This window comes from Delphinus delphis, chromosome 1, assembly GCF_949987515.2.
Source record: "Delphinus delphis chromosome 1, mDelDel1.2, whole genome shotgun sequence".
In the NCBI taxonomy this organism is placed as follows: Eukaryota; Metazoa; Chordata; class Mammalia; order Artiodactyla; family Delphinidae; genus Delphinus; species Delphinus delphis.
The window spans coordinates 77,653,471-77,667,416 of NC_082683.1; the positions used below are offsets into that span (position 1 = coordinate 77,653,471).

The following is a 13,946-nucleotide window of genomic DNA, read 5'->3' on the forward strand; positions in this document are numbered from 1 at the left end:
TTTGGCTAGATTTACTTCAGTTATATTTCCTCTTATTTTTTTGTGAATGAAATAAATAGCCTTGTTCCATAAACAGACATTCTGGCTGTACAGGTACCACTTTATGAATATTGAGCATTGGGAATCAGCTGGGTATAAACTAAAGAACAAAGTTTCTATAATCCAAGGTCTTATCCCAGCTGGATCGTTACATAGTTATGTGTTTGTATATCACTTGCAACCCCTCCAGGCCTTGTTTTTCTCGTTCATAAAACAGAGAATAGAGACTGTATATGCTCTCTCTATGGTGTTTTGTGAACAAGGGTTTTAATAGCTTGAGGAAAGGTCAAGTATGAGGCGTTTAAGCTTTTCTAATTCTGAACATGAAACCTCTGGATGTAAGTAAAATCTGAGGAAGCTTTCCTGGGGCTAGGAAGTAAAGATTCAAGGTCAATTACGTTACTAACCTCCACAAGAATGAAGTAACCAGTTTAAGGCTAAACCTTATTTAGGAGCCTTCTAAGGATCGGGACTGCTCCTGTTTTCTAGAACTCTTAACTCATTTTGGAAGCCAATTGCTCAGTTGTGGATTTAGAGAAAATACAAAATACCAGAAACAGCATATCTGTTGCTTACACATTGTTGGGAAAACTACTAACAAATTCAGTTTTTACTCATCATTCTAGCCTTGGAAAATCTCATCCCTGAGGAGATTTTAACCACGTTGTATTTTCTGCTGACTTTCAAAGTGGTATTTCAAACCAAAATGGATTTTCTGGGCTTCATCTCATAATTTACAGCCTTATAACCTTATGGATATTGCCTGAATATAGGTATTATTATCCTGTTGGCTTTGCCTCTTACCATGTTTAAAGTTGAACTCTTCCTTCCTGGGACACTGCCTCTAAATCTTTCCCTTTTGTTTTCTGTCCTGTTAATGGCATGACCCCTATAATCTGTAACTAAAATCTGACTTTTACTGTAGATGTCTGTCTTTCTTTACTTTCACTGTCCAGTGTAAGTCAAGTCACCAAGCCCTATAGATTCTACCTCTGACATAGGTCTCAAATCTGTATCTCTTCTCCATCCTTACTGCTAAAGCCTGCAAGTTAAGTATTTCTCTAATCCAACCTAAACACTACTACCAATATTTTTTACTTAGTATTCAGAATTGATCCTGTTACTTTCTTGCTTTAAACCTTTCAGTGGCTCTCCATTCCCTACAGAATACAGTACAAATTAATAGCATTACAGAGATGCCCTTCATATAATCTGGCCTCTGCTAATAACTTCAATTTCTGATTGAAATTGTTCCTCCCAAATCTAATTTTCCCATCTTTCTTCGTACCATTTATGTTTGCTCTTTTTTATCTTTCTACACGTGTGTGTGTATGTATGTGTGTGTGTGTGTGTGTGTGTGTGTGTAGATTGGCAAATCTAGGTGGTGGGTTTATGGGTGCTCACTATACCATTCTATCATCTTCTCAGTATATTTGAAAATGTTCATATATACACACATACACTGTTGCATGAATAGACACACATACCCATTTATATAGGTACATAGAGGTTGTACCTGACTCTAAGCCCTTTGAGAAAAGGAATTTTTTTCTCAAGTCCTTTGCACAATACCTGAATATGTATGATGTAACCAGTTCCCTGCGTTAAATTCCCTTTGTTCAAAATATCTAGTGTGGTTTCTGTTTGTCAACTAGACTGAATGGTATACCTTCTTTACATACCATATAACAAACTTAGAATACTTTAATTTCAATCTACCTAACTCCAGTTGACCTAAGTGCTGTCATTGTTCATATTCTAGTTCTATCATTTTATCTTCAGTTCCACAAGTTACATTAATTATTATTGTTTTATATAGTCATTGTTGGTTTATAATTACCCACGTGTTTTATCATTTTCTTTGTTCAACATTTCTTCATGCTTCTCAGGCCTTCCTTCATCTTGTTTCTTTTTCTTCCTAAAGGTGTAGACTTTAGAAAGATATTTCCCCGGGTATATCATTCTAGGTTGACATTTATTTTCTCTCAGTACCTGGAAACTATTATTTTATGTCTTCTGGATTCCCCTGTTGTTTTTGAGGGGGCAGTTACTGATCTAATGGTTAAACTATGCAGATATTCTGCCTTTTCTCCCTAGCTGTTTTTAAGAAACTCTTTTTCTGCAGTGTTCTGCTGAATGGTATAGATTTCTTTTCATTTGATCTGCTTGGGATATGTTGGGCTTCCTGGATCTGAGATTTGTGTATTTCATTGATTGTGGGAAGTGCTTAGCGCCTATCTTGTTGAATGTTGCATGTCTTGTATTCCCTCTTCTCTTTCATTTTGGAACTCCAGTTAGATGCATGATAATTTCTTCAAGTCTATCTCCATTTCTCTAATTCTTTCCATGTGTCCAGTTTGCTCTTGACCAAGTATATTGTATTTCTAATTTCTGTTTCGTGTATGTATTTTATATATATATATATATATATATATATATATATGTACTTACTACTACAAGTTCTGTTTTGTTAATCTTGGTAATTTTTGATAGTCTCTTGTTTTAGTCATTCTTTTGATGCCTTTCTATTTAATTTTACCTATAAAATGTACTTTTTCACATTTTGTGTGAGGTAATGACAACAAATGAAATCTTTACTGTGCTACTCCTGTAGTTTTTTTCTAACTCACGATGAATTTTTTTTCTGCCGGAACTTTGTGATTTCTAATTACGGGACCATTTTCATTGGAACTTTATCTGTGGGAATTATTTTAGGTCTGGATTTAAAGTGCTTTCTTTCAAAGAGGACTTGCATTTGTTTCTGTAAGATGCCTGAAAGCATTATCAACCTGAGGTCAATTAAAATAAAATTTATGATTAATTTTTGGGGGGGCACATAGATAGTATGATTTCCTGCCTCAAACCTGTATGAGAGCAGTAAGAATTTTTTTTTTAAAGAATATCCATTTCCCCTCCCCGCCAGTCACCCCAAGCCAAAAGCAAGTCAACAAATAATTCACCTGTTATGGATGACAACTTTTTAGGTTCCTGTCTTTAATCATGTTTTTCCTGATCTGACTGCCTACTTTCTAAGAGTCCTTGGGCCTTTTCTTGGGCTCTTATTAAAATCCAAGCTTTACTTCATCAGGATGATGAGAGCCTAATAAGTCTCTTTTGTTCAGAAAAGCAAAAACATTCTCAGAAGCACAAAGGTACAAATGTCTACTTATATCTGTCCCGGGATTGTGTCACATGCACCATGCATTCACTGCCTTCTCCCTATCCCCCAAATGCAAGTAAGTCTGAGAAATCTTGTTTTTTTGTTTTCTTTGTCCCCTTAACCTGCTCTTAATTTAAGCAAGAGAGAAGGAGATTGCACATGGAGTATTAAGTTAGTCAACCCACCATTTTAGGTACTTAAAGATTGCAAATATCTTCTGACTCTATAACTTATTTGAGGTGCCTTGTAGCACCTTGATTTTTATAGGTAATTGTTATCTCTTGAGTTATTTTTGTAGAATTATAATTTCCTAGGATGTCCTCCAAAGACAAAGATATCACGAAAAAAGAAAATTACAGGCCAATATCACTGATGAACATAGATGCCAAAATTCTCAACAAAATACTAGCAAACCAAATCTAACAGTACATTAAAAGAATCATACACCATGATCAAGTGGGATTTATCCTAGGTATGCAAGGATTTTTCAATATCCACAGATCAATCAGTGTGATACACAGTATTAACAAATTGAAGAATAAAAACCATATGATCAGGGGCTTCACTGGTGGCTCAGTGGTTGGGGGTCCGCCTGCCGATGTGGGGGGCCTGGGTTCGTGACCCGGTCTGGGAGGGTCCCGCGTGCCACGGAGCAGCTGGGCCCGTGGGCCGTGGCCGCTGGGCCTGCACGTCCGGAGCCTGTGATCCGCAGCGGTGAGAGGCCTGCGTACCGCAAAAAAAAAAAAAAAAACGAAAAAAAAACCATATGATCATCTCAATAGATGCAGAAAAAGCTTTTGATAAAATTCAACATCTATTATGATTAAAAAAAACTCTCCAGAAAATGAGGATAGAGGGACCATACTTAAACATAATAAAGGCCATATATGACAGTCCCGCAGCTAACATCATGCTCAACAGTGATAAGCTGAAAGCATTTCCTCCAAGATCAGGAACAAGGCAGGAATGCCCATTCTTACCACTTTTATTCAACATAATTTTTAGGAAGTTCTAGCCATAGCAATCAGAGAAAAAAAAGAAAAAGGAATCCAAATTGGAAAGGAAGAAGCAAAACTCACTTTTTGCAGCTGACATGGTGCTATACATAGAAAATCCTAAAGATGCCACCAGAAAACTACTAGAGCTCATCAATGAATTTGGTAAAGTTGCAGGATACAAAATTAACATACAGAGAGATCTGTTGCATTTCTATACATTTACAGTGAACTATCAGAAAGAGAATTAAGGAAACAATCTGTTTACTATTGCATCAAAAAGAACTAAATATCTACAAATAAACCTAACGAAGGAGGCAAAAGAACTGTACTCCAAAAACTAAAGACTGTTGAATGAAATTGAAGATGATACAAACAGAAAGATACACGGTGTTCTTGGATTGGAAGAATCAATATTGTTAAAATGACCATGTTAGCCAAGGCAATCTACAGATTCAGTACAATCCCTATCAAAATACCAATAGCATTTTTCACAGAGCTAGAACAAATAATTTTAGAATTTATTATGGAAACACAAAAGACCCCGAATAGCCAAAACAATCTTGACAAAGAACAACAGAGCTGGAGGAATCAAGCTCCCTGACTTCAGACTATACTACAAAGCTACAGTAATCAAAACAGTATGGTACTGGCACAAAAACAGACAATAGATCAAGGGAACAGGATAGAAAGCCCAGAAATAAACCCATGAACTTACGGTCAATTAATCTATGACAAAGGAGGCAAGAATATACAATGGGGAAAAGACAGTCTCTTCAATAAGTGGTGCTGGGAAAACTGGACAGCTACATGCAAAAGAATGAAATTAGGATGTTCTCTAACACCATATACAAAAATAAACTCCAAATGGATTAAAGGCCTAAATGTAAGTCCCAAAACCTTAAAACTCCTACAAGAAAACAGAGGCAGAACACTCTGACATAAATCACAGCAGTTATTTTTTGGATCCTTCTCCTAAAATAAAGGAAATAAAAGCAAAATTAAACAAATGGAGCCTAACTAAAAAGCTTTTGCACAGCAAAGGAAACCATTGACAAAACGAAAAGACAACCTACTGAATGGGAGAAAATATTTGCGAATGATATGACCCAATGAAGGATTCATACCCAATATATGTAAACAGCTCATGCAACTCAACATTAAAAATAAATAAATAAATAAATAATGGGCAGAAGAACTGAATAGACATTTTACCAAAGAGAAAATACAGATGGCCAACAGGCATATGAAAAGATGCTCAACATTGCTAATCATCAGGGAAATGCAAACCAAAATCACAAAGAGGTATCACCTTACAGCTGTCAGAATGGCTATCATCAAAAAGTTACAAAAAACAAATGTTGGCGAGGAGGTAGAGAAAAGGGAAGCCTTATACACTGTTGGTGGGAATGTAAATTGGTGCAAACTGTATGGAGGTTTCTCAAAAAACTAAAAATAGAAATACATATGAACCAGTAATTCCACTCCTGGGTATATATCTGAAAAAAACAAAAACACCAAAAAGATGAATGCACCCCAATGTTCATAGCAGCATTGTTTACAATAGCCAAAGTATGGCTACAACCTAAGTGTCTATCCACAGATAAATGGATAAAGAAGCTGTGATATATATATACATATGATGGAATACTACTTAGTCATAAAAATGGCCAACAGAATTTTGCCACTTGTAGCAACATGGATGGATTTGCAGGGCATTATGCTAAGTGAAGTAAGTCAGACAGAAAGATAAATACTGTATGATATTGCTTATATGTGGAATCTAAAAAATATGATAAGTGAATATAACAAAAAAGAAGTAGACTCACTGATACAGAGAATAAACTAGTGGTTACCAGTGAGGAGAGGGAAGGTGGGAGAGACAATATAGGTGTGGGGGAGTGGAAGGTACAAACTGTTGGTGTAAGACTCAAGGATGTATTGTACAACACCAGTAATAGCCAGTATTTTGTAATAACTGTAAATGGAAAGTAACCTTTAAAAATTGTATTAAAATTTTTAAAAATTAAAAAAAAATGGAAGGAAGAAAAATAGTTTGAAAGGGAAAATAGGTGAAATCTAAGGAAGACAGCAAAGTGTTTCTCTAATCTCTAAATGAGTAAAAAGTGGTCTTTATAAAACAAGACATTTCTAAAGTTAAATTTCTGGCTTGGCATATGCTTTTGTGACCGTTGCAAATTACTTAACCTCTCTGAGTTTGCTTTCTTATTTCTAAAATAAGGTTATACTACAAACCATTGTTAGTTCCTTTGAAGATTAGATGGCAGAAATAGCTGCTTAACTGAGCCCTGACATGTAATTTTATTGAGCCCTACACTTTAGCCTAAGCACTGTACAGGATTTATCTTCACAGTAACCCCAAATTTGTGGTTAGATAACTATAACACATATTAAGTAAGTATCTGATCAAGATCACACGAATAAGTAACAATCACAGGATTTTAACCCAGACATTCTGACCTCAAGAGCCCAGACTCTTAACCGTTGTGTTATTTCTTATGTTCTTAAAATTCTTATTAAAACTGAAAGTATACTTTTCCATGAAAACAGTGTTAGATATTATAATATTATTACGAATTCACAGACCGATAGAATCAGTGGGTATTTCAGTGTCTTGGACAACCTTCTTTAATGTGCAAGAATTTCTTATATAGTATCTTTAATGGTTTGTAATCTAGCTTCTATATAAATGCTTCCAGAGACAAGGGATTTTATTACATTTTTTAAGGTAAACCATTTAACTTTATAAGGAATTTCTCTTTGTCCTGGGATGAAATTTTTGCACTCACTACATTTACCCTTTGGTTCTAATTCTCTGCCCTGTGAGGAGATAGTAAGAAGACAGCTTCTTTTATGGACAGTTGTTTAAATGTTTAGGCAAGAATCATTTCTCTTACCCTAGGCTAAACACCATCAAGTATTTTACAGACAACAAATTTCCATACTTTTCTCAGCTGAGGTCCTTCTACTCTGAATGCATTCCAGTTCTTTTTAAAAATGTGCTTGCTATAAATTAACTTTATGTACCAAATTTTGTATAATTTCAGTTTCTTCCAAGAGTCTTGTATCATTTATGTTAAAAAAAAAAAAAGCAGGAAGTGGGGGAGAAAACCTATCTGTTCACAGATCTGAATGCACTTTTCAGTCATTGCTATAAATGTGCACTTCATTTATGGACTCAACAGAGATATACTTGACATTTGTACACTGACTAGTACTAGTTACTGTTTACTGGATATTTACTATGCACCATGGCCTTTTCTAACCTCTTTATACATAAATTATTTAGTCACAATAATCCTGTGAGGTAGATGTTATTTTCACTATTTAACAGATGAGAAAAATGAGGCACAGAGCTGTTAAGTAATTTATCCCATATCACATGGTTTGTACTAAATCTCAGTGCCAAAACTGAGATTCAGACTTAGGCACAGCCAGTAGAGAGAGAAAGAGAGAGAGGGAGAGAGAGAGAGAGTGTGTGTATTTATTTATGTCTTAGTTTAGGCTGCTTTAACAAAATACCATAGACAGATGGCTTAAACAACAGAAATTTATTTCTCATAGTTCTGGAGGCTGAGAACTCTGAGATTAAGGTGCCAACATGGTCAGAGTTATGGTGATGGCCCTCTTCCTGGTGTGTAGACAGTGTCTTCTCACCATATCCTTACATAACAGGGAGACTGCCCTTATGACCTAATTACCTCCCAAAGGCCTCACTTCCAAGTATCCTCACGTAAGAGCTTCAATGTATGAATTTTGGGGGTACACAAACATTCCGACCATAGCAATATGTTAAGTAGTTCTTTTGTGTGCCTGATCTGAAAGCTTGTCTACCTTTTATAGTAGTTTTCTTTAAGCATATGTCAACTTATAAAAATCAACTTTTGGAGCAGCTCATTTGTAATTTGGGAATTCAGTAGCAATAGAAACCTTTCTTGAATTTGAATCCTAGTTAATAACTGTAACTTCCTGATATGTAAAGTGTGGATAATATCTGTCTCAAAATGTTATTTTAAGGATTAATATGCATACATACACATTTGTGTGTGTGTATAATTATACTGTTATATATGTAAGTATACACACATACACAGTGTTTAGTATAGCTGTTTACAAGGCTTTTAAATGGCAAAGAGGCAGCATAGCACAGCAGTTATTAAGCTAGACTTTGGAACAGAACTGACTTACTACCTGTATGACTTTGGGCAAGTTTCTTAACTTCCCTGTGCTCTAGTTTTCTTTTCAGTAATATAGGTGTAATACTTGTTTCAGGGTTGTTATGAGGATTAATGAGTCAATAAAGCCCTTAGATCAGGACTTAGACCTTGTAAAGTAGTATGTAAATGATAAAATAATATTATTTTATATCAGTATCTAACATAGCATCTGTATTTTTGTAAGTTAATTAGCAAATTATGTTCAAATGTTTTTGAACTAGTGACTTTTTTTTAAAGAAGTATAAAACCAAATATGAAACATATTTATTAAAATTGGTTAGTCACACCATCTTTTATTAGAGAGAGAAGGGAACCCTGAAGCACAAAGGTTAAATGACTTGCAGTTTAAGCAGTTTTCTGGTGATTACCAAGCTACTTATAACTAAACCAGGTCTATTACCCTAGTCTTGTAGCTTTATTTATTTATTTATTTTTTTAATCTAGAGACCTGGTGTGGATAAAACACAAAATAACTTCAATATGAAGAAATTTAGTTATGTGGTAGAATTATTAGATGTGTTTCAACACTAATGAATTACTGAGAATAGTGTTCTATTTTGAAGTTTTTGTTTTTGTTTCAAAATAGAAGCACCATGGTATGCTTTATGAAAAGCAGTGGACTGTACTCCCTACCATCATAGTAGAAAGCAAAATGTGAAGACTTTTATGCATACACTTAGATTATTTTCATTAATGCTAGCATTATATTTGAAGTACCCTTAGTCCTATTTATAGGTAATTATTTTAGTATAATTTGTATAATTTTGAGTATGCTTTGTTCTCTAATCAATCAGGTAATAAGTAGGGAATTTAGTTTAATTCTTAAATACGCTAGTCAAATTGATTTGATTTAATTTTAAAGACATTGTGTTAGAAAAACTTTGGACAATGATCTAACTCAGCTTCAGACTCAATGTAGTCACTCCTGCAGTATCCCTGGCAGATAGTTCTACAACTCTACTTGAATATTTTCTTGACTTGAATTCTTGTATTTTCTGTAAGCATAAGGAGATTCCATTTAAGTGACTTCAAGCTCATCTCAAACCTTGTAATTCTTTGAAAATATTAACTTCCAATTTTAAGCAGCAATTGGTCCTAGTAAATAATTTTTAATATACTATTTAACTTACAGATTGCCCAAGGACTCCAGATACTCCCAGTAGTGACCCTCGTTGTTCCACCAGCAATAATAGACTGATGGCCTTACAAAAACAATTGGATATAGAACTTAAAGTAAAGCAAGGTGCAGAGAATATGATACAGATGTATTCAAATGGATCTTCAAAGGTAAGTACAGTAAATAAATGTAAGTGTGTATACAGTCAACCCTTGTTATTCACCGATTCCACATGTGTGAATTAACCTACCTGATAAAATTTATTTGAAACCCAACATCAGTACTTGTGGTACTTTCACAGTCATTTGTGGGCAATGCACAGAGGGGTAAAAAATTTGAGTTATCTGATGTGAACGTTCACAGCTTATGTTGAACAAGATGATACTCTTCTTGTTTAAGCTCTTATGCTGTAAACAAGTATCCTTTTCATCGCCTATTTAGTACCACAATTTTTGCGTTTTTCTACTTTTCATGATTTTGCTGTTTAAACGCTGTATTAGGATTTCTGAGATCATTTTAGCCTCCAAATCTGTGTATTGACAATACAACAAATTGGAAACAAAAGATTTCTAAAATATTATTTTTAAAATTATTTCTACCAAAATCAATCAATAAAAAATTTTTAAGTAAAATTGTGAGTAAAGGGTACACAGGAACTCTCTACTCTCCACAGAAAACTACAACTTTCTGTAAATCTAAAATTATTCTAAAACAAAAAATTTATTTAAAAACGTTTTGGCTATAATGAGTTTTCCATCACTACATACAGATCTTTAAGAAAGGACAAATGAAAAGAGAAGACGTTCTGTCATTAATGATTGTTTGGACTAGATCTTTGGGTTCTCAGGGAATCTGGTATGGGCATGTAACTCCTAATTAAAAACCAGTGTTACGGGGAACACTTGTTACTAATAGGAATGTGTCCTTTTTCTGAGATATAATGTGGAAGAGAAAATGATAGGAACAACTGAACCGGATTAACATGAAGGTCCTTTCCAATCTAAGGTTCTATAGTTTTATAATTTGCAAAACGTCTTAGAAAGGTTGATTTATTATAAAATCCACCATTCTACTTTCAACTCATTTATCTTAAAGATTTTTGCCTCTGCAAATAAGTTTCTTCCATATTTTAATAGATCTTAAGTAATTTCAGAATAAAAGTTTTAGGTATTTCTTTTTGTTTTTTAAGTTTAGGAAGAATTTGAAATTGGGGGGAGTGGAGGGGACAGTAGGAATCTTTGCTTGGAGACAAGTACCCTATGTACCCATTCAGATGAAATTTGTGAAGATGCTGAAAAGAGAGAAATGTGTATATGTATAAGATTTTTTTAACCTTATTTATGAAAATTAGTTCAATTGTATGCCATATTTCAAAATAATTTCTAAAGTATTTTTAGAGAAATGTATTTATTCCTACTTGATGTATTACTTACATGATCCGATAATTGATAGTATACTACTTCACTAACTTTGAACATTTATTATGGGACTTCAATAACTTTGAACATTTATTATGGGATGGTAGAGTTGGTTTTTCTATTGTTTTTAATATTGACCTTTAGTTTGGGGGGTTTTTTTTTTTTCATTTTTATCAGATGTTATTTTGGGCTTTTTTTCTTTTTTTAAGGCAAATACTGTGTTCTTGAAACTGTGAATGCACCATATTATGCTGAGTGTTTTAAAATTAAAACACCTCTGGAGTAAGGTTTTTTAACCTACGGTTGCTGGATTAGATTGAGAGGTTCATGAATCCTTTGAAGTTATAGGAAAAGTGAGTGTGTATATTGATAAATGGATGAATAAGAGGGCCATAGGTTTCACTGTATTCTCAAAGTGGTCTGTAACCAACACCCCCACTTCCCAAATTTAACAGGTTTATGGATGTATTAAAAGGGAAATAGATAACTTACAATAACCACAAGTCCAAAATAAACAGGGCTACTAGTAAGCCTGCTAAAACAAATAGATAAGTTCCAGTAGCCTTTTATTTTTAATTAGGAGATCCATTAATTTGAGAAGGGGTCAAGTGGAGGTCCAGAGCATATTAACAGCTGCTATAGTCTCTGAGGTAGGCCTGCCAGTTATTCTTGTCGAGATTTGGTGGTAACTGTTTCATTTCTCATCTTTAAACTTCTCATAGGATCAAAGTATATCTTTATGAGAATAGGGAAAGTTGTACATTGAAGTTATGTAGAATATTAATTTAGTCATTACGTAGTTAACAGTTTGATAACTATTATGTTGGGCTCTGGAGTATGAATATTATAAAAGTAGTGTCTTATATGTAGTAGGTACTCAACAGATAATATCCTGCTTTCAAGAGACACACTACCTAAAAAGCAGATATCATGTATAAGTAACTACAATATATAATAGTGGTATGTTCAAGTTACTTAGAAGCACAGTGGAGAAGAATCACTTAACTATCAGAAGAAATAATTAAAGTCTTAGTATAAGACTTGAAGGATGATTTAGAGTTTAAGAAGGAATTACTTTCTAGGGATAGTGATGTGGGTAAGCCCAGTATATACAGGGTAAGGAACTGTGGGATAGAGTGGCTTGCTCTAAGGATGTGCTTTCGTATGGCAATTTCTTATCTGACATACCTGAGGGTAGGTAGGATGCACTTCTAATGGTAACAGTCATCAACTCTAGCAGTTATTTTCAATGAAAGGCCATGCCCTACTGGGGTAACATCTGAATCTGCAGAAAGACACCTTTTATTTGGGAAAAGTCCTTCAGATGAATCCAACAGGACTTTTTCTGTTCCCCACCAGAAGAGCTTTAAGCACATGAAGTATAGTGAGAGGTGTAGCATAATGAAAGACAAACCAGATTATAAAGTACTTTGTACAAAATTAAGCAGTTGAGATTCTATCTTAGAAGGTGTAGGGAGTTGCTGAAAGACTTTTAGCAAAGAAAATACACGATCAGATTTACAGTTTAGAAGGTTCACATCCATCTTCCTCAGACTTGAAGAATTAATTAGAGAGGGTCAAGTCTACAGGCAGCAAGTTTAAGGAGGCTTCTGTGGTAGTCCAGGTTAAACATGCTTAATGCCTTTTGTAACAGCAATGAAAGCAAAGAAGAGAGAGTCAAGCAGTTTTGGTAGAATAAATGTGTGGTGTCTGGATATGAGGAAGAAGGAAGAATTGAAGATGGTTCTTAGATTGGTTATGTGAACAGACTGATGAATGGTGGTACCCTTCACAATGATAGGTAATTCATAATGGGGAGCAAATTTAGTGATAGGTATGATTAACTCAGCTTGGCAGTAGATAGTCCTCTTCAGAACTCTGGTTATTGGATTCTGTATGATAAAATTATTACCCCTGAACATTTTATAGCCAAAGTTGTCTTTTCAAAAGTTAAGTCAGATATTTTCACACGCTTGTTCAAAACCCTCCAGTGGCTTTCTAGCTATTTTAGAACAAAATCCAGAGTCCTTACTGTGATTCTGCAAGTTCATACATGATTTACCCCTGGCTACCTTCCAATCTTATCTTCCAAAACTCTTTCATTCTCTCTCATTACCCTCTAGCCATATTGACTACTTTGCTCTTTTGGACATACCAAGGACACTTTTACCTCAGGGCCTTTGCATTTACTGTCTCTGCCTAGATAGCTCTTCTCCCAAGTACTTTCATGGCTTTCTCTCTCACTTCATTACAATCTCTACTCAGATGCTGCCACTTCAGCAAGCTCTTCATTACTATCCTATGTAAAATAGCAACCCATGTCTTTCCTTATCCCTTTCACTGCATTACCACTACCTGAAATAACAATCAATTTCTTTATCATCTGTTTTCAACATTAGAATGTAAATTTCATGGCTAAGTAGTACCACTGGTTTTCAGAATAATCTCTGAGGAGTTGATAAGACATGCTGAAGAAATGTTTCCTGTTCATATATTCATATGACAAACTAAGCTATTTATTAATATCTGGGGTTCTTTCTAGCCTCTATCACTTTTTTTTTTCTTTTTTTAAATGCTTCCAAGTCTTTTCTTTTTCCTCATTTGAAAGTACTGGACCATCTATCTAGGCCTCCCTTTCTCAGATCTTCCAAAATTGACATATTCCAGTCTTAACCTATATTAAAAGCTCACAAAATTTTTCTGGATTCCGTCCACTAAAACTGATCCCATCTTCCTGTGAATTTTTCTGTGACTACTTTTAACATTCTGTTACATATAATAATATCTGTATCTCTTCAAACTATAAGTTTTATAGGGTAGCATTCTAACTGATTAATCTTTGTATTTTTACTGGATGTGGCAACATTTAATTCATGCAAAGTAAGCCATAAATATGTAATGGAAAAATAAAGATAATTGATTTATTTATTTCTGAAAGCTGTGTGTATAGTGTAGTTTATTATTTATAATATCACACTA

At 34.4% G+C, this 13,946-nt stretch overlaps 1 protein-coding gene across 1 annotated transcript in view; it reads left to right on the plus strand.

Moving 5' to 3' along the window:
* The window catches only part of PKN2 (protein kinase N2), a 129,419-nt gene that overhangs the window by 46,588 nt on the left and 68,885 nt on the right, over nt 1–13,946 (plus strand). Inside the window, exon 3 of the mRNA XM_060024962.1 lies at nt 9,565–9,719. Within this exon, the coding sequence (XP_059880945.1) occupies nt 9,565–9,719 (155 nt within the window). The remainder of the gene's footprint in view (nt 1–9,564; nt 9,720–13,946) is intronic.